Below are 25843 nucleotides of genomic sequence, written 5' to 3' on the forward strand. Positions count from 1 at the left end.
GGGTTAGACTTAACAGGCTCAGAGCTCTGCAGTCTCCCTGAGTGGCCAATCAAACCAGCGAAGATACTCCAACCAGACCCCCAGGCACCTCAAGGTCCAATCCAAGCCCAATGCTGGTAATTGTGTGAAAACGTACCTTAAACTGGTCATACGTGCATATTAAAGCTGGTCAATTGGGTCTGCACCATTCCCACCCAAATATATTTATAGTTTTAGGAAAGAGGATGACGATGAGAACAAGTAGGTCTAGCAGTATGGGCGAGTCGGTTTGACTGAAGATCCTGTGACTGTTCACGTTTGTTCACTGCCTGCCAGCCTGAACATCTGGAAGAGAAGGGATTTCGCCTTTAACCGGTTTTCACTAATGATTTCCTCTCAGGTCTGTTTTTTTTTGAGAAAAATTAGCCAAAACCCCCTGAAACAGGGAACTGGAAACTGGGGTGAAGGAGAACATGTGGTGAACATGTTGGTCTGTGTTGGAAGAGTAAAAACACTGAAAACGTTTGTACTGCTGCAGCAAACAAGTTAAAATTTCAACTCAGTCAGCAAGTGTGGCGTGGCGTTGGGTGCTTTTTGCTTTAATAAATCGTCATGAGGATCGTTTGATCTAGCTTAATGCTGTTCCAGTTCCCACCGAAGAAGAACAAGTTTCAAGTTTGTTCACTTGTACAACTTTTAAAGTGAAGTGATTGTCACCTTTGATACACGGCAGCACAGCACACGGTCCACACAGTGAAACTTGTCATCTGCATTTAACCCATCACCCTGAGTAAGCAGTGGGCAGCCGTGACAGGCGCAGTGACAGGGAGTAGTGTGTGAGTACGGTGCTTGCTCAGTGGCACCTCATTCGAACCAGCAACCTTCTGATTACGGGGCCGCTTCCTTAACCGCTAGGCCACCACTACCCTTTAACTAGTTAACTCTTATTTCATTTCAGTTTATAGTTGTTTATTCATGAATGATAAATTTTGTCTAGCATTTATAATATATATATAATATGTGTGTATATATATATATATATATATATTATAACATATCACACACACACACACACACACACACACACACACATATATATATATATATATATATATATATATATATATATATATATAAAATATGAATGTGCTCTTTAGTCTGTAACAACTAAAACAAGGGGAAAACAATGCAGAATAAAATTAAGGCTTGCATCTGAAAATATGAATACATGAATACATGGCAATCACAGCAGCCAAAACAGCAGCCAAATCACAGCATTTTCACTCATCCGTCAGGTTGAAATACTTTACCACAGTCCTTATTTAGCAAGATTTTTTCATTGCTGCTTAGTGTCAGATCTTATTTTGTTCATAAAATGACTTTATATCCCAAAAAATTCATCAAAACATTACTATATATATGGTTGGTTGATAGTTCCAAAACATGATGCAAGGTTGCAGGGTTCTAAACCACTTTCTTTTTCTTTCTCAAAAATTCAAAGAGATTGAGGTCTCTGGGTGTTGACTCGTGGAATGGAGGTATTTACTCCCAGGGGGCAAAACTGTTTGGTCAGCGTCATGCGTTGCCAAGGGAAATAACAACACACCAGCCTTCCCAAAAATATGATGCTATGTCTGGTTCCTGCACGATGTTAGTTTTATTGCTCACCACAAACACATCCCATCACCTGCATGCAGGTACACACTCAGCTGTCCCGCACAGCCTTGTGCAACACTCCTGACACACACACACACACGAGTTATATGACGGGCAAATCTCCTGACCTGCGTGTGTGAACAGAGGACAGTGCTCAGTGTGTGACCCCCGTGAGGGCGTCGAAACGACCCCCATGTGTTTGTGAAGGGCCTCTGTGTCGTCTGGTCTCCCAGTGGTTAAGGTGGCGGCGTCTCCGCCCATCCTTCGCCCGCTCCTTCGTCAGCTTCCGCTTCTAGAAAAGTCACACGGGTAAACAAGTCACGGCACGACTGCCTGTCTTTTATGCCATTTATTTTTATTAAAAAGTACTACTATTCGGCTTCTGTTGTTCTTTCGATGCCATACTGCTGTATAATTCCACCACAATGGCAAAAACATTGCAGTTAAAGAACATTTTAGTAATTACATTTCTTCCTATCCAGAGCTGGTTGTAAATGTGATCACCATCGGAGCCGTAGCAGGTCTCCCATCAGCCCTCCAGAGCAGCTCTGGGTGTCAATAGAGGCTCTGTTGAGGAAACGTAGGGGTGGGGCAGATTAAGACCACTTCTTTCACTCTCTCATCCGAGTACAGTATTTGACGACAAGAGCAGTTGCGCAGATAAAGGAGCTCTTGTGCACCGGCTGAACACTTTCCCTGTTGAGGTCCACCCAGAACCTGAACCCCTAAAACTGCATGCCAGGGGCCCGCCAGTTCAAGTTCGGAATCTGTAAAGGCAACACTGTGACACACACAGTCTCCAGGATGGCCCCAACAATGTATTTATTTAAGATGAGCGATTAAAGGAAATGGTACACCATGCACAGTTAGAACAGGGTTACCGCTGAAACAGTTTATTCTTGCATAGAGCACATATTAATGTCCCCTTTGTGGCAGATTTGATGGATGCTCGCTACTTCTGCTTAAATAAACTTAAATAACATTTACAGAGCTTGATTTGTGACTGTGTCTTGTGAAATCTTTGCAGACTCTACAGAAAGTAGAAACACGATTGGTTCTCTTATTCTGCCATTTTTTCTGCTTTATTAGGCCATTGGTATTGTATGCATGTGTTTGCAACTGTTATTGCTGTTTATAATGGTTAAAAACTCTTGAAACGAACTGAACTATTAAATCACTATACAACCACATATTTGTTCATGGAAAAAATATTATTTAGTTATTTTTGTAATAATTGTTTAGTGGACAAGAAAAAAAAGATACATCACTTCTTTTCAGTCCCTAGTTCTGGTAAAGCAAGAAAGTCAACCAACTGGACTAAACAGTCATAAATAAAAAATAAAAAAAATCACTGCAACCACACACACACACATTCATAGTTTTGATGCCTTCAGTGAGAATCTACCAATGTAATTGGTCATGAAAATAAAAAAAAACACATTGAATGAGAAGGTGCGTCCTGTACTGTATATATAAGTGTGTGTGTGTATTTTTTCTCCGTTTCCCGGAGGGAATTTATCTGGACTAGTAAATCCCGCCCAGCCCCTGCTGTTCCTGTCCGGCTCGGCGAGCTGCGTTTTTAGTTTGAATTCGCCGCTCCGTCTGCGCGCAGCGTGGCTCCTCGGGCGCGCGCGTGAAGCGCCTCCGGCTCCGTCCACGCGTGTGCGGTCCACGCCGGGCTTCGCTGCCATGGCAGTGTCCGCCTTCACCGGCCTCTCCGTGGTCAGCTTGCTCAGCCTGGGCTACCTCTCGTGGGACTGGACGAGACCCAACCAGCTGGAGAACGAGGCGGGAGGCGCGGCCACGCAGCCCCAGAGACCCCCGCACGTTGTCTTCATCATGACCGACGACCAGGGCTACAACGACATCGGGTACCACAGCGGCGACATCCGCACCCCCACCCTGGACAGGCTGGCGGCCGAGGGGGTGAAGCTGGAGAACTATTACACCCAGCCCATCTGTACCCCGTCCCGCAGCCAGTTCATCACGGGCAGGTGATTCACCCACACACTCAGCCCACCCACTGACCCACCCATTCATCCACACACTCACTCACCCACCCACTCATTCATCCACCCACTCTCCCACACACATCCGCCCCCATTCATCCACACACTCACCCACTCACTCATTCATCCACCCACTGAGCCACCCATTCATCCACCTACTCACTCACCCACCCACTCATTCATCCACCCACTGACCCACCCATTCATCCACACACTCACTCACCCACCCACTCATTCATCCACCCACTCTCCCACCCACATCCCCACCCATTCATCCACACACTCACCCACTCACTCATTCATCCACCCACTGAGCTACCCATTCATCCACCTACTCACTCACCCACCCACTCATTCATCCACCCACTGACCCACCCATTCATCCACACACTCACTCACCCACCCACTCATTCATCCACCCACTCTCCCACACACATCCGCCCCCATTCATCCACACACTCACCCACTCACTCATTCATCCACCCACTGAGCCACCCATTCATCCACCTACTCACTCACCCACCCACTCATTCATCCACCCACTGACCCACCCATTCATCCACACACTCACTCACCCACCCACTCATTCATCCACCCACTCTCCCACCCACATCCCCACCCATTCATCCACACCCTCACCCACTCACTCATTCATCCACCCACTGACCCACCCATTCATCCACACACTCATTCATCCACCCACTGACGCACCCATTCATCCACACACTCACCCACCCATTCATCCACACACTCACATATTCATCCACCCACTCGCCTCTTCTTCTGATAATATTAATAACATGAAACTGCCTACTAATGTTTTGTAGCGTTCTGCAATTTTTGCTTCTTAAACAATATATGCATAGAAACATTAGGCGCGTGCTCTGAGTTAAAACGTGTGTATAGTACACGTGTCTCTGTCTGTTGGACTTTTACTTGTAAAGTGCAGCGGTTGCGTAATTCCCCGTGGAGACGGGGAGCATCTGAGCAGATCACGTTCCATAAAGTTGCCTGTCACTCTCCAGGTATCAGATCCACACTGGCCTCCAGCACTCCATTATCCACCCCCGCCAGCCCAACTGCCTGCCCCTGGACGTGCCGACCCTGCCCCAGCGGCTGCAGGAGCTGGGCTACTCCACCCACATGGTGGGCAAGTGGCACCTGGGCTTCTACAAGCGCGACTGCCTGCCCACGCGCCGCGGCTTCCACACGTACTTGGGCTCGCTGACGGGCAGCGTGGACTACTACACCTACCACTCGTGCGACGGCCCCGGCGTCTGCGGCTACGACCTGCGTGAGGGGGAGAAGGTGGCCTGGAGCCAGGCGGGCAAATACTCCACCCACCTTTACACGCAGAGGGTGCGGAAGATCCTGGCGTCCCACGACCCGGCGGCTCAGCCGCTGTTCATTTTCCTGTCGTTCCAGGCCGTGCACACCCCCCTGCAGTCGCCGCGCTCCTACGTCTACCCCTACCGGCAAATGGGCAACGTGGAGCGCAGGAAGTACGCGGCCATGGTGGCCGCGGTGGATGAGGCCGTGCACAACGTGACCTACGCCCTCCGCAAGTACGGATACTACCGCAACACCGTGCTGATCTTCTCCACCGATAACGGCGGCCAGCCCCTGTTCGGCGGGAGCAACTGGCCCCTCCGGGGGAGGAAGGGGACCTACTGGGAGGGCGGAATCCGGGGGGTGGGCTTCGTTCACAGCCCTCTGCTCCGGCGCAAGAGGCGGGTGAGTCGAGCGCTGCTGCACGTGACGGACTGGTACCCCACCCTGGTGCGGCTGGCGGGGGGCAACGCCAGCGAGGGGCTGGACGGTCACGACGCGTGGGCAGCCATCAGCGAGGGTCGCGAGTCGCCACGCCTGGAGATCCTGCACAACATCGATCCGCTGCAGAAGCGGGTGCGACACGGCTCGCTGCGTCGGGGGTGGGGCATCTGGGACACGGCGGTGCAGGCGGCGGTGCGGGTCGGGGACTGGAAGCTGCTGACGGGCGACCCGGGATACGGCGACTGGACGCCCCCCCAGACCCTGCCCAGCTTTCCCGGCGCCTGGTGGGACCTGGAGCGTTACACGCAGACGCGCAAGTCATTGTGGCTCTTCAACGTCACCGCCGACCCCTACGAACGGAACGACCTTTCGGCCGTGCGGCCGGACGTGGCGAAGCAGCTGCTGGCGCGCCTGGCGTACTACAACCGCACGTCGGTGCCGGTCCGCTACCCTACCGAGGACCCGAGGGCGGAGCCGCGGTTTAACGGGGGGGCGTGGGGGCCGTGGGCTGCTGACGAAGAGGCGGAGCTAGAGCCCCGCCGCAAGGTCCCCCACAAGAAAGGCAAAGCGAAGAAGCGGAAGTGCAAACACTGCCGGATGAGGGCCTTTTTTAAGAAGCTGAACACCAGGATGATGTCCAATCGGATATAGCGAGTTTTTACGAATGCGCGTGCTTATGCTCATTTTTAATTATTCCGTTTGTTATAAGGCAAAATCTTGAACATGTCTCCCTATCAATAGTTTTGTAAATAATGCAGTGCTATTATTCTGGAGGTCTTACAGTGGCAACAGAAATAGTGGAAAAAAACAATGAATGTTCACGTGGTTGCTGGGCTACATACAGCAGTAATGTGTGAATAAATTAATACAAAATAGGTAAAAGATTTATTTATTAATAAAAGTTAATTAAGTAGGTATAAATTATTTCCCACTGTCAAATTTACTATTTACAATGCAATAGGACATGCATTTGGGTGTCTTATATATGCCAATAAAGAACCTTTTAAATTTCTTGTATGAACACATCTAATATTGATTTTTTTTATAATGCTTTATTGATAATTATTTTTTATAATGTATAATGCAATGTTTAATTTGTGGAATAACCCTTCAATGTTCAACCCTTCAATGGGATTCAGTAGGGAATAGTAAAACATATTCTCATTGCTGGGAACAGGGCTGGGTTTCAGGCCCATGGGCTCGTGTGACCCTGACGGGAGGGGAATATGAATGACGCCTGTGTGTGAAGCTCATGGCCACACTTCCTGCAGTGTGATGGTGAGCCGCCACTTTGTTTGAGCATGTGCTCTTACAACCTCCAAAGTAAAAAAAAAAATCAGGTGCGTAGACAGTGACAATGACAATATAGACATGTTTTAAATGCATAAGATTACATAATAATACAATTATTAATTCTTGACAGGTTAATAAGACATTAGTAAAAAGTAACTTAGAGTCCTTTTGTGGACACTTAAACCCTGTCCCTTCTGATAGCTAGTGAACAGAGAAAGTACTCAACTAACATTGTAAATTGTATCTTAAAACCACACCCATCATTTTCATGCTTTGTTAAAAAAAGCTGTCTGAGCAAACAGTAATTATTTTTTAGATATTTAAGCCAACTAACAAAATAGTGATTTTATTTAAATGGTTATTTTGTAGATAATAACACCAGCATTCATGTGTTTTAGAAAAGTGCAATCATGTCCTAAATTTTGATGGAAAAAGAAAATTCAGGTACAGACAAACGCAAACTGTGTACACAGGTCTGTTGGACATATAGACAGTACTCACCCAAAAAGAGCTGATCAGCTAAAGAACACCATAAATTACAACATTGGAAGTAGTGCAAAGGAATAATGTTGACAGTGCTGAAAGCTGCGGGTATTATAAAGGATAAAGTTGAAAATAAGGTAAATTGAAAATATAGATGTAACACTGTCAGTATCGGTGTTACCGGGTCAGAGTACTTGAATGGGGCAGTGTTGGCCTAGCGGTTAAGGAAGGAAGTGGACCCGTAATCGGAAGGTTGCCAAAGCACCGTCCCCACACGCTGCTCCCCGGGCTGCTGTCATGGCTGCCCACTGCTCACTCAGGGTGATGGGTTAAATGCAGAGGACACATATCGCTGTGTCACCGTGTGCTGTGCTTGACAATTAATATCACTTCACTTTCCTGATGATGGCGCTTCACCAAAAGTAAACCATTTCATATCTGACTAAAACCTGAAACTGCAGTACAACATTTTACCTACAGTTTACCTACAGTTAATTCTGCTTGTTCATTTAGTTGCTTTGTTTTGAGTACTAGTTGTTGTTTCTGGTTTAAGTTTCTTCCCGTTATTAACTGCAAGATTTGATCAGGATTGAGTTACTGCACAATGCAGCTGAGCTGCAAGGCATCCTGCAGCACAGGAAGCCTATTATGCTTCAGAAGTGTAGGTTGCAAAAAATAATTACTGCACACAGAATGCTGTGCATGCAACTTTTATATGTAGCCTATTTCAACACCCAGCATTTGTGGTTTATTTTTTGTGACACTTATGCTACTGGTTTTGTAGATTCACATATTTTTGAAAATATAGATGTAACATATATGGACTAAAATATATGGACACACAAGATCTGGTTTGGTTTGAACTTTGAGCAAAAAGGTTCACCTCTCATCTACACTGGTCTCTACAAACACATCAGTACAACCGGTTGAAATTTTGGGGTCAGTAAACGTGAGAAAATGTGAGTAGACTCGTCTGTATCAAGTCAGATCTTCCACAGCAGAGCTTCCTGTTTTCGAGTTATCTGGGGGAGAAACGCTTAGAATGGAAACTTGACATCATGAAGAAATAAACCAATGAAGGATACAGAAATGTAAAGAATGAATAAATAAATATGTTAACAACATTTTGCATATTAACATAATAACCAGTGTTTATAAAAAAAAACATGTGTTTTAATTACATGGTACATGGTAATTTCATAGCAAATATTATACACATGCATTATAAAGACATGTTCGTATCCAACCAGAACTTGAATAAATACATTTCACTTCAAATTAGGTAGGAGGTTAAAAGGGGAAGTATTCAGTCAATGAAAAGAAAGAATGAATGAGAATGTTACAAGTTCAAAGTGATTGTAGTACAGATGTAGAACTGCGTTAAAAACATGCAGAACTGCAGGATGCATGGGTGGAGTGCAGCGCCACTGCTTTAAGACCATAAATGTACAACAGAGGGGAAAAAGCCAAAATCTATGTTAATGTATTTATGTTAGATTTGGCAAACGGGGCTGGATTCCCTGGTTTTCCTTTTAGTTCAGCTGGTAATCTTCATCCACATCTGTAGAATAGAGGAGACCGGAACAATTACTGATCTGGGCTGATTACTGATTTTCATCCTGATTTTCCCCTGAAATAAATGCAGCCATGTGACCATTTTTACCCATAATTCCTAGCCTCTCTCCCATTTAACAATAACCTTTGGTCTCTGAAGTTAATCAAACTCCAGTTAAATAGTCTACCAGCTTTAAACAAAAAGAAGGTCATGGGATTAAAAAAACAATACATTTCTGTGCATTTCTCTGCAGTTGCACATATACATGTAATGTACTGCACGCAAACCCTATGTACAGGTGCAGCTCAGTTTTTCATGAATTGATGCAAATAACTTCTCAGAAATGTGTTGTATTTATTGGACCATCCTTTTTGCACCTTGATACTGTCCTGGCCTGGATTACTGTTTAAAATCACATTCAGACAGAGTCAGATAATTTTTTATAAATAAGTGATGAAAGGGATTCAAACATTGCTTACAGCACAAGTTACAAGTACTTTACTGTTTTTTTTTTTTACTTTTGCCTGTTTTGATGGTTGCTGTCATGGATTTTACCCAAGCAAGTTGTTCTAAGAACTACACAAAAAAAAAAGGAGAATGAAGTTTCTGATGGAAACTCAAAGCCTACTCAGAATTTGTTTTGATGACCCAGTGCCTTACATCTCTGAAGTTATCGTATTACCACATGTTTGAGGCGACCGTGAAATAGTGAATTATCAGTCAGTGGTGCAGCATCTCTCTCTCTCACCTGCCTTCCTCCTCCTCCTGCATCGGCAGCAGAGTACTACAGACATGACCACGCAAAGCAGGAAAACCCCCGCTGAGACAGACACGATCAAGATGTGACCTTTCAAAACAACATATATATTCTAAAATATGAAAAAATAAGACTTATAATTTATAATATAAAATTATAATATACATTTATAATAGAAATATAATTTTAAAATAATTTCATGCATTCATTAGCCCTGCATCTCTTGAGGACCTTTTGGACGAGAACTCTTTCTGATCTGTGGATTATCATGAGTGGAAAAGTTTTTTTTCTCATTCTGTTTGCTTCAAGCCCAAAATGTAATTTATGCAAATGACACATTAAGGCAATAAAGTTGTAAAGCAGTGCTCGCAAGACTGAGTATTAAAAATGAACATCTTACTCTGAATCCACTTGAGTAATTTGTGATTTGTATCACCAGAGGGTAAGGCCGTCTTTGTGGCCGGAGTAGTTAAGTGAGAAAGTCCTTCCTTTGGAGTTACAGCTGTAGTCCCTAAAAATGAAAAAATTACAATGGGTCATTCTGGATAAATTCAACAAAAATTTGGGTTTGCCCATAGATGGGACTTTTGTTAACCTCTGGCTCAAAATTCTAAATGTAATTCACCATGTAATTTGACTTTTTGAAACTGCTAGTGTTCCAGTTCTAATTAAAAAGTCATTTAGTAGCCAAAACAGCACATTATCTAACACAAAGTTAAGTTTTGGGATCACGGTCATGTTCACTCTGCAGAAAAAAATTAATCTCTAGAGATTAGAGATTAATCTTAATCTCTAAAGACAAATTAAAAAAAAAAAAAAAAAACGGCCAAGATTTGGGCCAAAGACTTCCATGTGTTTCCATATGCTTTTTTCAGGTGACCAGGCCACCCAAGCCAAAGGTTGTCCAATCAGGCTTTACTGACATAAAATCTCAAGCCTGTGTGAATACTAAAAATTGTCAATAGTTTGTAGATAGTTGAGTGTGGACCAACTGTTGGGTTGAGCCAGAATGGCCCTGATACATGAGGAAAGAACCGCCCAATACTAAGTACAGAGAAGAGCATGGAGACGGAACTCACCCTGACATGTGGTCATCTGCAGCTTGCTCTGGCCACTGCTCACGTTGTTTGCCACATTGCAGGAGAGAAGTCCAGTTACCATCCCATTCAGTAGGAGCGTGTAGTTATTGTGTGGTGCTTCTCTCAGTGGGCTCCCATCCAGAGTCCAAGTGTAATGATGACTGTCCCCATTGGTGGAACAGGTCACCTTCCTCTCTCCGGAGGACAAACAGCTGATAGACAGATTTACTGAAGACACAGGAGCTGAAGTGGCAATACGGTTTAAGTTAACATTTGGATCCAAATTCATACCATCACCAAAATTCTAATATTGAATTTTGGTTCAAAACGTTATCATGCTAACTGGACCCTCCCTGGTGAAGAAATTCTGACCCTCCCTGATGTTTTAAATTCTGAATCTCTTAATAGAACAGTAAATGCAATGGTAGCTCCACAATCTCTTGATCCTTGTCCTCTGCTGACTCGATTCATCTGACTGGTCATCGTCGGTCATTAAATAGCCAATCATTTTTGACCTGCAGGGTCTCCATGTGGGAATGTAACCAAAATAGAACATCTGTACATTTTCTCGTTTCTCAATGTAAAGTATTTCGTGGCTTTTTTTATTTCTAGCTTTCTGGGGCTCTGCTGCCTCTTCGTTGGTTTAGTTTAGTGGAGTTTAAATTCTTCAAGTGGCCAAACCATTGTTAAGGCAGAACATTCCTCAAAAGGTCCCAGACCAGGAGTATCGTCAGGTGGCCATAATCAGGTCTTCAGGTTCCACACTAATGTCAAAAGACAATCAAATTGATCTTGAAGAGTGATCCACAGATGAGATGCTCAGGGGGTTTTAATTCTCCTCCCCTGGACCCGTGTGGCTCCTTCTCTCTTCTCCTTGGGTCTTTCTTCTCTCCAACCTTCTGATTATTTGTTCTTCTCACTTATTCTGGTCATGTAGCAATGACCCATTTCAGTAACTTCTATTGTGCTATGCATCTACATAACATCAGAAGATGTGAGATCAGCTAAAATACATTGATAACAATTAATGGATTCAAGTTGATGTCTGATGCTATACAACATAGAACTTGATTATTTTACAGTAGCCACAGGGGTGAAGATAAATGCGTACCTTCGATAAATATGTACATCTTTAGGTTCTCCGTTTCTACCCCTGCATTATCGAAGATCTCAGTTCTATATGTTCCGGAGTCACTCTTCTCTGCAGACTTGACAAGCAGGGTCCTGTTCACGTCTATAAACTGCCATTGTTGCGAGATGGACTGTTTTCGGCCTTTTTTTAGTTTAAACAACAGCTGTGATTTATAAAATGCTAATTCTTGTGGATCAGCAGGCAGCTGGAGATACACAGGCTCTCCAACAGCTCCGTAACACACAGCATCCTGCTTTACTTGACAGACAGACTCGTGACCTGAAGGTAAAATGACCAGATTTTACTGTAAAGCAGAGGCAATGTTCTGAAACAACAAAAAAAGCATGCAATATGAGTCAAGATGATTATGATTTATTTACCATTGCGGTTACAATGCCACTACTATGAAATAAGCATAGAATTAATATGTGCAAATCAACAATTAGCAATTCTGCTGTCACACACATATAGCAGGAACCAATATTTACCTTGAGGAGCCACAGCTAACATGATCAGCAGCCCAAAAACCAGACACATTTCTCTCCACATCCAAAAATAATTCAGCACCCAACTGAACTGTGTCTATAGAACTACTAGAATTACAGAAATCAGTACGAAACTCATTCAACTTTCTGTATGTTCAGTCTGTGAACATCCTCAAGAGCTGTTATTTCAGGTGTCATCTGTTGTACTCCTTTCTTTGTGCAGTATATGAAAGTCTTACTTCATATCCTTTCTGAAAGTCTGAATTCATATCCTCCTGTGCGGCATTGCAGGGGCGGAGATAGACTCTTTTAAAGATGGTTTATCGGTTGAACTGTGTGGCATATTCTGAGCATTCTGAGACATTCTGAAGTACCAGTGCCTTCAGTCAATATAATGTAACTTAAATGCAATATGAATTTACCTCACAGTGGCATTTTTAATACTGACATGACGTTTCATACAAAATATTTTGTACTGAATAACTAGTATTTTATTAAATGGTTATGAAAAGGATTTAAAAGAGAATAAGGAACCTACCTCTTTTGGCTAGGATTGCAGAACAGACCCACAGCTGAGGATCTCAGGTTGCGACTGGACACTGCAACACAAATGAACAATCAATGCATTTCATGTTCAACATAATATTCTAAATTGTTTGTGTAACCTAATCTGCAACTGAAGATATGATGAAGACAAAACCAAATTCAACAAAATGGTTAATAAGTTAATAGATGACAACGCCCAGGGTGAGATTTGCATAAATGTATCTATATTACTGTGGTACCCAAAAACAGTAAACCAAGTACAATTGCAAGGTCAAAAGAAAACTCTTTAACAATACAGGGGACAGGGGACAAAACGAGGGACATGAGGCCAAACTAGGCAAACGGCAATCCTCAGCACAAAATTTATCCAAATGCACAAGGATAACAAGACGCTAAGAACAATTTTTTTACAATATACAGGAAATAAGGGGCAGGCAAGACTAATCAGAATAGACAAACCTGCCACAGTGACGCCCTCAGGTGGCCACAGGGCACAAACATCATGAAGCGAACATGTATTATTAGTACAAGAACTAAATAACTAAATATAATGAATAACTAAATATATGAATAATTTTCTGTTAATATCACTCGTCCAGGATAGGAAATAGAGGAGACGGACAAACATGAAAGGAGAAATGCATTATATTGTGTGAATTACTTTACTGAAATGTTTCGTCTAGCACAAATACACATATTGATCCGTATAGACAAATCTAAAATCTAGATGAAAACAGAATATCTCATAAGCCCATACTTGAATAGCATATTTACATGTAGTAGGCATATGTAACAAAAATAACCACACTGTACCTAAGATACTCATATGCAATGTTGGGCATGATATTAACCTGCAGTTCTCAATAAAGCACATTTAATGTCCTAATTCAAGTTTGGCCTATTTCTTGAAACAAGATGAATCATCTTTTACATATAACACAGCAGCTTAAAACATTTATGAAAGACCAAAAAAGCTTGTTTCATGTCAGATATGACTCAAAACAATATGTTGTCAAGATTTTTTCACTTAACAAGATATCCAAGCATACACTGTCTAAAAACAAGTTCCTATATCTCACTGAAATGTTAATCTGTAGCTGATTATGTCTTATTTTAAGTGTGATTAGATATTTTGACTAGAAATTAGACAAATATACTTGGCAAGATTATGCGTTTTTGCAGTGTATAAAACAAATATATCTCAACATGGTCAATATCTGTGCATATGACACTGTCACAGCCACAGAAGTGGTGGGCACACCTGATGAAAACTCCTGGAACACTGAGGCCACTTCCCCTTAATTCCCTGCACTATAAATATCTTCCTGCACCAGTGTTCCAGGTTCTCATATTGAACTGAAAACCTGACTCGAGTGAAAGGAGTCGGGTGCTCCGGTTTTCTCGTGTTTGTGGTCTTGGTCTGAATTTGGTAAATGAAGATTGCAGTGATTTCTGTGGGACCAAAGATCTTGAGCATCCAATATTCCGCTTGAGCATCCAAACTGCCCCACACCGACTCCTATGTGTCACCCCCAAATCCACATCTACAGTGAGCTGGTCGAGAGCATGCTTCACCATGTTGAGCACAATATGGGTGTGGCAGTTCCCTTGCAGCAGATCTTTTTGCTTTTTCTTTAGTTTAGTGAAGACAGAGTTGTGGATTCCATAATGAACATTAGTATTGTCTGCACTATATGCAGTAACTTGACTTAATGATAAGCCAAATTTATTGTGGAATTGTTCTATAAAACCTATAATACCAGCAGCAGACTCATCTGCATTTTCTCCAAAATCAAGCATTTTGTTACAGATCCCCGTTTCTGGCCTGAAGTATTGAACTGCAAGGGGAACATCTTCCTGTTCCCTTTATTTAATGCATCTATCTGTATGGAGAATGGGAGGAGTTTGTCTGACTTTAAGACATCTACAACATCAGCCATTGCTTTTTTGCTTCAGCCTTTGTTCTCCCGACAGACATTTTCTTCATGATTTTGGAGTCATGCAGAATCTTTTGGTTGAGCTTGTGTCCACAGTCAGCACTGATATAGCTGATGTTGTGTTTAATAGTGGGGTACGCCTGCATCAACTCAGCTGCTGTAACCTAGAGGAGAGGAGAAAATACTAATGAACCTCATTTTAAAGGGTGGGATTGATAACAGATTTTGGCTAAAATATTTGTCCTTATTTGCAGTAACACCAATCCAAACATGGAAACAGCACAAACATAAACTAGCTACAAACATTCGCTAGTAAAGCTTTCATATAGCCTATTTCTAATTTTAAAATATGGAAAGTTGCAATTTACTAGTTTATTTTCTTTACATGGTCATTATGTTGTTTATTAATGTATTAAATGTAATGTTTCATGTAATAAATGAATGCTTATGTGTCTGGCTTAACCTTAACAAATGAATCATAATATTACATTGGAGTGTGATCCACTTACGTTGTATTTACAGAATTTTTACAAATTACAATTTGTGACCCAGTGTGTGAAAACCCGGCCAAATCGAATTCTGAGATAAAGTTTGATTTTAGCCATTCATTTCACTGTGATTTCAGTTGTTGACATGGTTTTACTCAGTTAATATTAAATACATATATTTTTATTATGTTCACAGACTGTTCTTTATTTCAGGTAGAAAACAGTAAATTACAAGAAAATAAAATGACTCCAGCTAGGTTTTCACAGACTGGGTCACATTTTTAACCTTATTTAGCTATTAATCCGGAGGCATGTTGTCGCACGTCTGACAGGTCACCATGATAAGAATTCCCGCCAACACTCTGCAGCCAAGTATTTGTTTCCTTCCACTCTCTGCGCTATTTTGCAGCCGCTTGCGTTTAAGCTCTGAAACTTTAAGACGCGGGGGTTTTACCTGGAGAAGCATGTGCCATTTTTTTAATATTCCTCTCTGCCAACACTTTGCAGACTCGACTTAAAAGACCCGCCCTCCTCACCGGACAGGTAAACCGACCAATCAAACTAGCGATGACGTCAAGTGTCATCCAATCAAAAGTAGGAAAGGAGGTGTCTTCATAAAGTGAATGTGGGATGATTTACATGATTTACTGCTTTAAAAAAAATTTTCAAAACGGGACGCGCAATTTCATTCTCAAATACGGGACAATTCTGTATTTTAAATAACGGGTGGCAGCCCTAGAACTTGCCGCGTCCCTCCGTAATTGCGCTGACCCCGCCACGCACACGGCTTTAATCTGCGCTCATATGTGGCGTTTGAGGAGCGGAGCTGTTTCTGCTGAACTCGCCATGTTTATTTGCCGCTTGTTATACAGAATAACACGCAAAAAAATGAAACCCCGAGGACTCTAATGGACTTAAGATAACTCTTGCTGATTGGCCAGATAGTTGTCATGGAAACCGATTTGTTTCACAATATGTTTTTTTTTTAGCCAATCAGGACATAACCACGCCCACCCTAAATGATTTTAAATAGGGACTGCTAGCGCATTTTCATATTACGGGAGAAATAAGCCAGATTCGTTTTTAAAATTTTACAACATGTTCTCTGTTCATTACAAGTTTTTTTCCAAACTCGACCATAATATGGTCCTGTTTAATGCTCATCACATAATGATGAGTGATCTGAAGCGGCAGATCATGAGACAAGAAAATATAAATGCGACTCGCTCTGATTTACAGATCAGCAACGCCGAGACAAATGAAGGTTAGTTGTACAATGTATAAAACAAAGCACACAGTGGTTTTATTAAACATGTATTAATAACTAGACAGGTTATTTAAAGACCCTGATCATGTTAGCATTAGATGGCGTGATAGCTGAAAGAGTTTAGCCCATTCAGCTGCATGCTTCCTACAGTTATAAACGTAGTTCATTTAGACCCTCTAAACATTTTTATCTATATATGTTATCCTGTCATAAGAGTATTTTAGGCCATTATTCTCACTGCACTTGTTAAATTCATAAAAACATACATAGAAAAACGTTTAGAAAAGTGAAGAGCTCTGCATGTATTTTAAATAAATGATGAATTTGACTCATTCTGTAATCACACTTGTTAAATTTCTTTGATGTAATTACTCAGCTTGTTGTAATGTCGACAAATGAGCATTTATCAGTAAAAGTGTACATGAAATCAAACTACAATCATTTAAATGCTGATAAACTGTATCAGACCATTAGATTATGGTGGTTCTGGTTGCACGGTTATGGTAATCCTTTTCTGCTTTCCTGTTCTAGATTACACAGATGATGACGCCCTCATACCCAAAAACTCCTCGGTCATCATTAGACGTATTCCCGCTAAAGGAGTCAAGTATCCCAAGCAAAGATTTTTGTCTTCTAGTGACCGTTCTGCACCTTCGAGTGGATCATTACAGGCGGTATGTAACAACCACTCATTTTTACCTTAATTAATAATATTCACTATGTATATGACTGTACAGCAGTCATGTTATAAATGTTTTAAGACATTAATAACTTTACTCATAGTGTAAAAAGGTTAAAATGTCTATTTCATATTGAAACTCCAATCTCTCATGTAATCTTGCTGTACATAATGATGTGATATTAATATTACTCTTTGACAAATACTGAACATGTTCAGAGTGTCTTCAGACATCAGAGGAGTAGTCAAACAATCAGGGGTTAACCAAGCAGGGGTCAACCAAGCAGGGGTCGTACCGTGAATCAGCATTTTTTTTTGACAAATGTGCATGAAAAATTTTTGCTGGAGTGTATCGCAGAAATTAAAACATCACTGATTTTTTTTTATTTAAATGAAAAAAAGACAGAGGTCATGTTGTGTGGAGCAAGTGATAGAGTTAACATTGACTTAGGTTGTTTTATGCAACACTTGACACATGCAGCGAAAAATGTTGGTGTTAGACTTGACAGCAAATTGACATTCGATGCACAGATCAACTCAGATGTCAAAACCAGCTTTTTTTCAATTGAGACAACTGTCTTTTCTTTTGTCTGTGTACAGCATTTTGGTCAACTGCGTTGTTAAGTGCTTAATAAATAAATTTGAACTTTAACTTGAACATGAAAACTTTCTTTCCATACAGATTACCAATCTCGCAGAAGTAAATGCATCCGAAGAAGACAAGATTAAAGCTGTGATGTTTCAATCTAGTCAGTGCTACAGTCAGTAAGTGTTCTTTCTTGGAAGCTCATTAATACCTGCATTTATAGGAATAATAGTTTTAACACGAGTATTTTCTATTTTAACAGGTACATGGACAAGCTTGCTGGACAACCCCCACCAAACTATATTTGCTTTCGATGTCGGGAAACTGGCCACTACATACGCAACTGTCCTACAATTGGAGTATGTGAGCTGTACTTTTCTTTTTAACATTCATACGTTGTACCAGTCCAGTCTCAGAACTAAGCATTTATTTGTGTCTTGCAGGACAAAAACTTTGACGCTTCTCAGAGGATTAAAAGAAGCACCGGGATACCACGCAGCTTCATGATGGAAGTTGCTGATACGAGCGTGAAGGGAGCCATGCTGACAAACACCGGAGTTTATGCCATCCCCATAATTAATGCGTAAGTGAAGACTGTGCTGTGTTTTATATAACTGAGGTGTATTAAAGATGGCTGCATTAACAGGGTGGTAATGACCTAGTAAGTAACGCAGGTTCAAACCCGACTCACTACCATTGTGTCCCTGAGCAAGACACTTAAGAGTTGTTCAAGGGGGGCTGTCCCTCTAACTACTGATTGTCAGTCTAGATAAGGGTGTCTGCTAAATGTCATAAGTGGAAAATATAAATCTAATCCAATATTGTTCTTCCCTCATAGGGAGTCCTATGCTATTAAGAAGAAGGAGAAACCTCCTTTCCTTCCCCAGGAGCAGTCGTCTTGCTCCTCAGAAGAAAAGGATCCTGTGCCTGAAGAGCTACTGTGTCCCATCTGCAAGGACTTCATGAATGATGCAGCAGTTACTCCCTGCTGTGGAAACAGCTACTGTGATGAGTGTGAGTTTTAATAAGACGTTTTTCATGAGATTTGTTTCATTAAGTGGTCGATCCTAGCCTCCATTAATTACATTTTTTTTTAAATTGTAGGTATTCGCACATCATTGTTAGAGTCTGAGGAGCTTATGTGTCCCACTTGCAACCAGACTGATGTGTTTCCAGATGATCTAGTTGCCAACATAGATCTGCGCCAGGTAAGGGACATTTATATCACTGTTGTCATTACTACCTTTACAATTTGGCAAGAAGTTTTAATTTTTCTTTGTTTTCTTTGTTTACCCAGGTTATTAATAATTACCAAAAAGAGACTGGCTACATTAAAGTCATCAGAGAGGCTGTTGCCGCAAATTATCCCCAGGCTGCAGCTCAACAATCTCAACCACATTTGCAGCAGCCTATCCTACCAATTAAGGTTCCTGGATCCTGCCAGCAGGACCCCTTATTGGCTAATACTCCCCAAACTACGACAGATAATGCTCCACTGCAGACCACACAGTCCACCTCTTTGCCTCCTGCACCCCCTCAGCAGGCTTCCAGACCCTCATCACCTGGTTCAGGGGTACAAATTGGTGCACCGCCTTCAATTCCCAACCCAATCCCACCATTGGCAACACATCCTGTTTCGTCAAAGAACATCAACAGGCAGCAGAGATGGCTGAAGGAAGAGTGAGTGGATTTAGATTCTAATTACCAAAAAAATTATACACATTAATACAACAGACTCGGAAATAATTGATGTATAATGTCTTATTAACAGACTTTTAAAGATAACATTTGAAAGTTCTATTAACCTTTATTTGAAATGTGTTTTTGTAGGTCCAGGCTCCCATTTAATGGTTCTTCACGCGGTGCACCGTTTTACAGCGACTCCAAGCCTTACCGTTCCCGCAGCCGCTCACCTATTCACAGGAAACCAGCACCTGGCCCACAGTTTGGAGGACAGCGGATTTTCTTTGAGAAGGAGAGCTATCAGGAACAGGAAAGGAAGTACAGAGAACGCTCTGACACTTTCTACAAGAGTTGCAGTAACCCTTCCAACAATCAAATGCAAGGTTGTCCTCCTCTCTATGACAGACATCCTGCAAAACGTTTCAAAGGCAACTTTCCCTACGGAAACGGTCGACGAGAAGAATATCCTCCCCCTATTCGAGGTCATGGGCCACTTCATAGAGGTCGCGATGCTACGATGCTGAGACATTTGATGCAGACTGTGGAGGCAACAAGGATGCCTTAAAAACCTCCAAGAAGGGAAAGACACCAAAAGGCAAAAGTAGATACCTCAAGCTTAAAGGAAGAAGATAAGAAGAAATGCATGATGAGCACAGACCTCAAAACTTTCTAAATAAATGTCTTTGTTCTATATTAAATGTCTACTAGTGATCTTTTTAAGTTGAAATGTTGCTGACTGATACCTCACTGATGCTGATGATGTTTCTGATGCTACCTTTTCTGGTGCTTTGAGCTCCTTTATTTAAAATAATTTAGTTTTTCTAAATCACAAATCAACATAAACTAGTCCAGTTAGTGATGGACTAGATCACAGTGCTCACAGATGAGTTCTTACATAGTGTGGTGGTGCAGGGTACCAGTGCAAGTGCTATCTGAATATTAGAAGCAGTCAGAGGACAGATGAGGGTGTGGGTGTGACATTATTCCGAAAACTGGTGACGTGAGAACAAATATAAAAGTGAAAGTGATTAGTTGTCACATGTGACACAGCACAGCACCCAGTGCACACAGTGAAATGTGGTAAGGTAAAGAATTGCAGGGGCTGATTGGGGCAGACAGGTGCAGGCGATGATGATGATGATGATGATTTGTTGGGTTAACTTAATTCAATACTGACACATATTTCCACACATTTAAATTATGCTATTTGAAACTAAGGCAGGCAAATAGGACCCTTCTGGCTGGCCACATCTGTCCTGGTCAACAGGAAGTGCATTGTCATCGCCACTGTCTCCAACCCAGGCCATTTAGAACCACCGAACGTACAGTAAAACCTCCTCGCCCTGATCTGGACACCGTCCCAGCCTACTACCACGATCTGGCCACCATATTCAGCCCGTCCAAGGCTGCACAGCTACCACCCCATCGGCCAGGCGACATGGCCATTGACCTCCTGCCAGGAACCACAACACCTCGAGGCCGTGGTAAAAAATGTCCTGTGATTCCCGTGTTGGAATATCGCTTGAGGAAGGAGCGCTGATGTATTACAATCATTTTATAATTTTGAAAGGGTTTTATTCACAAGTACATCAAGTTTATGCACAGAGTCAATATTTTGGAGTTTGTCAGAAATTGTGGGTTTTTGTTTGTCCACAAGTTTGAATTGACCACAAGATCTCACAAGGTTCAGGGGTTTCCTGGCCATGGACCCCAAATTTCAATGTTTTGTTCCCTGAGCCAATTAGTTCTCACTTTTGACTTATGGCACGGTGCTCCATCATGCTGGAAGAGGCATTGTTCTTCACCAAATTGTTCTTGGATGGTTGGGGGATGTTTTGGTACCATTTCTTTATTCATGGCTGTGTTTTTAGGCAAAATTGTGAGTGAGTCCACTCCCTTGGATGAGATGCAGCCCCACACACGAATGGTCTCAGGATGCTTTACTGTTGGCACGAGACAGGACTGATGGTAGCGCTCACCATTTCTTCTCTGGACAATCATTTTTCTAGATGCCCCAAACAATCGTAAAGAGGCTTCATCAGAGAAAATGACTTTACCCCAGTCCTCAGCAGTCCAATTCCTGTACTTTTTGCAGAATATCAGTCTGTCCTTGATGTTTTTCTTGGAGAGAAGTGGCTTATTCGCTGCCCTTCTTGACACCAGGCTATCCTCCAAAAGTCTTTGCTTTACTGTGTGTACAGATGCACCCACACCTGCCTCCTGCCATTCTTGAGCAAGCTCTGCACTGGTGGCACCCCGATCCCACAGCTGTCAAGGTTGGTGTCAAAACAGGTCAGCATCACAAGTATCAAATCCAGGAATGGCTTACAACTACGTGACATGAATCAACAATGAGTTCATGTTGTCCATGTTTAAATCTTGGCTGGTCGATGTCTTCTTCATGGTCTTCACACCTCTCTGGTGGTCCAGCAAAGTAGCAGCTGCCGTGACATCAGCATCTTTCGTTCAGTACTCACACACATTTATTAATAGCTGGATGTAGAATGTATGCCGCAGATATGACTGTACATGAATACATGAATGACCTTATTACAACTATTTACATTATGTCACATTACGTTTATACATTATGCCCAGAGTGTTCCATTATAACTCAGCATCTACACCAGTAATGCAGCATTTAGAATAAGTGCCTAGCCTATAGTTTGAAAATATAAAAAAAAAAAAGATATTTCAAATTTGGTCTACTTCCACCTAAGAAACATTGCTGGAGTTAAGATGTTTCTCTCCATTTGTGATGCACATAAAGTAGTTCACACATTCATATGATCTAGACTTGATTACTGTAATACTGTAAACATGATTGGATTCACAACACAAATGCACTCTATAAAAAGGGCAGAGCAGGCTGTCCCTGCTGCGGAGGCTCAGGTCTTTTGGAGTACAGGGGCCACTCTGTAACGCGAACCGGGACCAGAATGAGAGGGACGTGTAGGAGGAAACGAGAGACCTCGGTGCGGCGGGACGCAGGGAGGCAGGTAAATTCCTCCGCATTAATCTGTGAAAGTAGACGGCGCGAGCCGCAACACAACACTGATGTTGTGGACACGGATGGCAGGAGGGAGTTGGAGACGGTATGTGAGGGGGTTGATCCGACTGAGGATCCGGAATGGTCCGATGTATCGAGGGGACAGTTTGTGTGACTCAGTCCTGAGACGTAGGTCTTTGGTGGACAGCCACACCCTCTGTCCCACTCGGAAGTGCAGTCGACGAGGGTGCCGGCGATCGTGCTGGGTGGACATCCTTCGGGAGGCGATGAGGAGGGCCGACCGCGCAGATTTCCAGGCCTTTCGGCAACCGCGGATCATCTGACGGGCCGAGGGGACCCCACCTGCAGGCACCTGGTGCGTGAAGATGGGGGGCTGATATCCATGGCAGATCTCAAAGGGACTATGGCCGGTGGCGGAGGAGACTTGCAGGTTGTGGGCCAGCTCCACCCACAGGAGAAACCCGGGCCAGGTGCGTTGGTGTTCTGACGCAAAGCACCGCAGGTATCGTCCCAGCTGTTGGTTGGCCCTCTCCACCTGACCGTTGGTCTGGGGATGGTAGCCAGAGGAGAGGCTGCAGGTCGATCCAATAAGGCGACAGAACGCCTTCCACACAGCTGAGATGAATTGGGGTCCCCGATCAGACACGATGTCCTGGGGGAACCCATGGAGGCGGACCACGTGTTGAAGCACGAGGTCAGCGGTTGTGGCAGAGGACGGTAGGCCGGGCAGGGCGACAAAGTGGACCGCTTTGAAGAAACGATCCACTATGGTCAGGATGGTGGTCATACCACTAGCTTCAGGGAGGCCGGTGATGAAGTCCAAGGCGAGGTGGGTCCAGGGGCGATGAGGAATGGGAAGGGGACGCAGGGGCCCAGCAGCCGGAGTGTTGGGAGTCTTAGCCCGGGCGCAGACGTCACAGGCATCCACGTAGGCCTGTACGTCCCGCCGTACTGAAGGCCACCAGAATGCTCGGCGAATGAAGGAGAGGGTCCGTTGGCATCCTGGATGGCCTGAGAGGACGGAGGAATGGCCCCAATGCAGTACATCGGGCCGGCAGGTATTTGGGACGTACAGGCACCCGGGTGGGGTGTTGTCTGGGCCAGGGTCGGATGCCTGGGCCGCCCGGACCTTCGTCTCGAGGGATGCGATGAGGAGGAAGAACGGGTTCGGGGTCAGAGGATGGTGAGTCTGGGGCGTGTTGACGGGAAAGAGCATCGGCTTTTTGATTTTTGGACCCGGGACGGTAGGAGAGTTGAAAGTTGAATTGCTCGAAAAATAATGCCCACCTCGCCTGGCGGGGATTCAGATGTTTGGTAGCTTTGATTGATATGAGGTTTTGGTGATCGGTCCAGACCAGAAAGGGGGTGTCACTGCCTTGTAGCCAGTGCCGCCACTCCTCGAGGGCCCACCTGACTGCCAGCAAACCACTCCATGGCCAATTGCTCTGCCTTCGAGAGGGAGTAGAGATGTCCTTTCGGGGGAGTGGTTCCTGGCAGCAGGTCAATGGCCATGTCGCCTGGTCGGTGGGGAGGCAGCTGGGCAGCTTTGGCTGGACTGAAGACGGTGACTAGGTCGTGATAGCAGGAGGGGACATGGTCTAGGACAAGACGGGTCGGTTCTGGGTTCGAGGAGGCAGACGGGGAGGGCTGTGGCAGAAGGCAATGGCGATGGCAGTGCGCTCCCCACTCCAACACCACGCCCGATGACCAGGAAAGGTGGGGTTCATGGAGGGACAGCCAGGGGAACCCGAGGAGGAGTGGTGAGGTGATAATATTGGTCACTAAAAATCCGCATCGCGAGTTGTATGAGGGCCTCATACGTTGCTGGCATCTCCCGGCTGACCATCTCACCACGAATTCGTGGGGCCAGTCCCTCATAGTACATCATCCGGAGGGCGTGATCGCCCAGCGGAGTCTTTGCAGCCAGGGTCCGGAATCTGGCGGTAAACTGGCTGACTGATGAGGAACCCTGGCGCAGATGGTACAGCTGCGACGCGACGTCTTCCACACCGTCCGGATGACAGAAGGTGATTTTTAATTCCTCCACGAATTCGGCATATGAGAGAGACGCAGAACTGGGGGAACTAATTCACGCAGCCGCCAACTCTGCTGCGGAACCACCGAGCCGGGTTAGTAATAAGGCGATTCGGGACCGGGCGCTGGGGTAGCGGCTAGGCTGCAGCTCGAAAATCAACGAGAGCGGTGAGGAGCACCTCGGTCCCGGCAAACTGGGTTCGGGAACCGCGGGGGGGCGAGGGCTCTGCGCAGCGCTAGCCGCTTCATGCTCTCGGTGCGCGACCTTCATCTCATGTACGCGCTGCTGCAGGAAGCGAACCTCCTGCGACAGACTTCCAAAAAGATTCTCCTGCCGCGCTATTCGATCGCATAAAGCAGCGAGTTGTGAAGCGCGTAATTGCGGCTCAGTCATTCTGTAACGCGAACCGGGACCAGAACGAGAGAGACGTGTAGGAGGAAACGAGAGACCTTGGTGCGGCGGGACGCAGGGAGGCAAGTAAGTTCCTCCACGTTAATCTGCGAACGTGGACGGCGCGAGTCGCAACACCACACTGATGTTGTCGTTCGCGTATTAAGACACAAGATAGGGTAGGACAGGGCGACAGGAAGGAGTTCGCGGGTCAGGAGAACAGAGAGGACAGGTACGGTCTTACTGGGTTGAAGGTTTTCGGGGCCGAGTCGAATGGCATGCGTCATTCAATGACTGAGCAATTGGCAGCTGCTCTCCAGCCTAATATATAGGAGTCACGTTACCTCGTTTCCGTGTTACTCCCGGCATGTGACACACTCCTGAAGACCTTTTATGACCTTTGTAGTGGCATCAGCCATCTTTTGCAGTGTAGTGTGCTGGGCCAACAGCATCTCTTCTGGGGACAGGAAGAGACTGAATAGGCTGATCTGGAGGGTCAGCTCTGTTCTAGGATGCCCTCTGGACCCAGTGGAGGTGGTGAGTGACAGTAGAATGGTGGCTAAGCTGTCATCCCTGTTGGACAACATCTCCCACCCCATGCAGGAAACTCTAACAGCACTGAGCAGCTCTTTCAGTGGCAGGTTGCTACTAGGTTGCTAACCTACTAGTCCCTCATTACCCACCACACCCCCTTCGTTCTCTGGGTGAAGGCTTACTGGCTGTACGCAAAGTCAGTGCTGGAAATAGAGCATTTGCTTATAATAACTGTTCGGTATCAGTATTTAAATCCAGGCTAAAAAACCTACTTATACAGTCCAGACTTTAACAACATTAGTAACGCTGCAGTAGTTACTGCCTCCGGAAATGTCTAGTTATCTGTTCAGTTACTGTTATTTGTTGCTAACTCAAGACTAACTCACTCTTCTCTTTTCTTTATCTTTCACCATCCACTACACTCTGGACGTAGTTCCTGGTTCCAGTTGGTTAGCTGGTTTCTGAGTGATCACATGACATATCCCAC

The 25843-nt window shown here is 44.1% G+C and overlaps 2 protein-coding genes and 1 pseudogene across 2 annotated transcripts; 2 read left to right on the forward strand and 1 right to left on the reverse strand.

Annotated features, from left to right (window-relative positions):
* The first annotated feature begins 3324 nt into the window (after window positions 1-3324).
* arsia (arylsulfatase family, member Ia) lies at window positions 3325-6068 on the forward strand. Its single transcript, XM_028960575.1, has 2 exons — window positions 3325-3629; window positions 4670-6068. The coding sequence occupies exons 1-2, from the start codon at window positions 3325-3327 to the stop codon at window positions 6066-6068; spliced, it is 1704 nt and encodes a 567-aa protein (XP_028816408.1).
* Window positions 6069-8344: 2276 nt separating this feature from the next.
* Window positions 8345-12712, reverse strand: LOC114768226 (uncharacterized). Its single transcript, XM_028960396.1, has 6 exons — window positions 12205-12712; window positions 11696-11995; window positions 10585-10827; window positions 9906-10016; window positions 9497-9595; window positions 8345-8754 (listed from the first exon to the last, which is right to left on the reverse strand). Exons 1-6 carry the CDS (start codon window positions 12263-12265, stop codon window positions 8726-8728), a joined length of 843 nt encoding a protein of 280 aa, XP_028816229.1. The 5' UTR covers window positions 12266-12712; the 3' UTR covers window positions 8345-8725.
* Window positions 12713-16270: 3558 nt separating this feature from the next.
* LOC114768562 (E3 ubiquitin-protein ligase RBBP6-like) lies at window positions 16271-20927 on the forward strand (annotated as a pseudogene).
* The last annotated feature ends 4916 nt before the right edge of the window (window positions 20928-25843 follow it).

The sequence above is a fragment of the Denticeps clupeoides genome, chromosome 18 (genome assembly GCF_900700375.1).
Source record: "Denticeps clupeoides chromosome 18, fDenClu1.1, whole genome shotgun sequence".
Taxonomy (NCBI): domain Eukaryota; kingdom Metazoa; phylum Chordata; class Actinopteri; order Clupeiformes; family Denticipitidae; genus Denticeps; species Denticeps clupeoides.

What these genes read in the sequence shown, in the direction of transcription:
- LOC114768226 (XM_028960396.1), bottom strand. Translation starts at nt 12,265, where the DNA reads ATGTGGAGAGAAATGTGTCTGGTTTTTGGGCTGCTGATCATGTTAGCT. An exon ending in GATGTACATATTTATCGAAG is followed by an intron (nt 10,828 to 11,695) that starts GTACGCATTTAT and finishes TTGCCACTTCAG; the next exon opens with CTCCTGTGTCTTCAGTAAAT. An exon ending in GCAGATGACCACATGTCAGG is followed by an intron (nt 10,017 to 10,584) that starts GTGAGTTCCGTC and finishes TTTCATTTTTAG; the next exon opens with GGACTACAGCTGTAACTCCA.
- arsia (XM_028960575.1), top strand. Translation starts at nt 3,325, where the DNA reads ATGGCAGTGTCCGCCTTCACCGGCCTCTCCGTGGTCAGCTTGCTCAGC. An exon ending in AGCCAGTTCATCACGGGCAG is followed by an intron (nt 3,630 to 4,669) that starts GTGATTCACCCA and finishes GTCACTCTCCAG; the next exon opens with GTATCAGATCCACACTGGCC.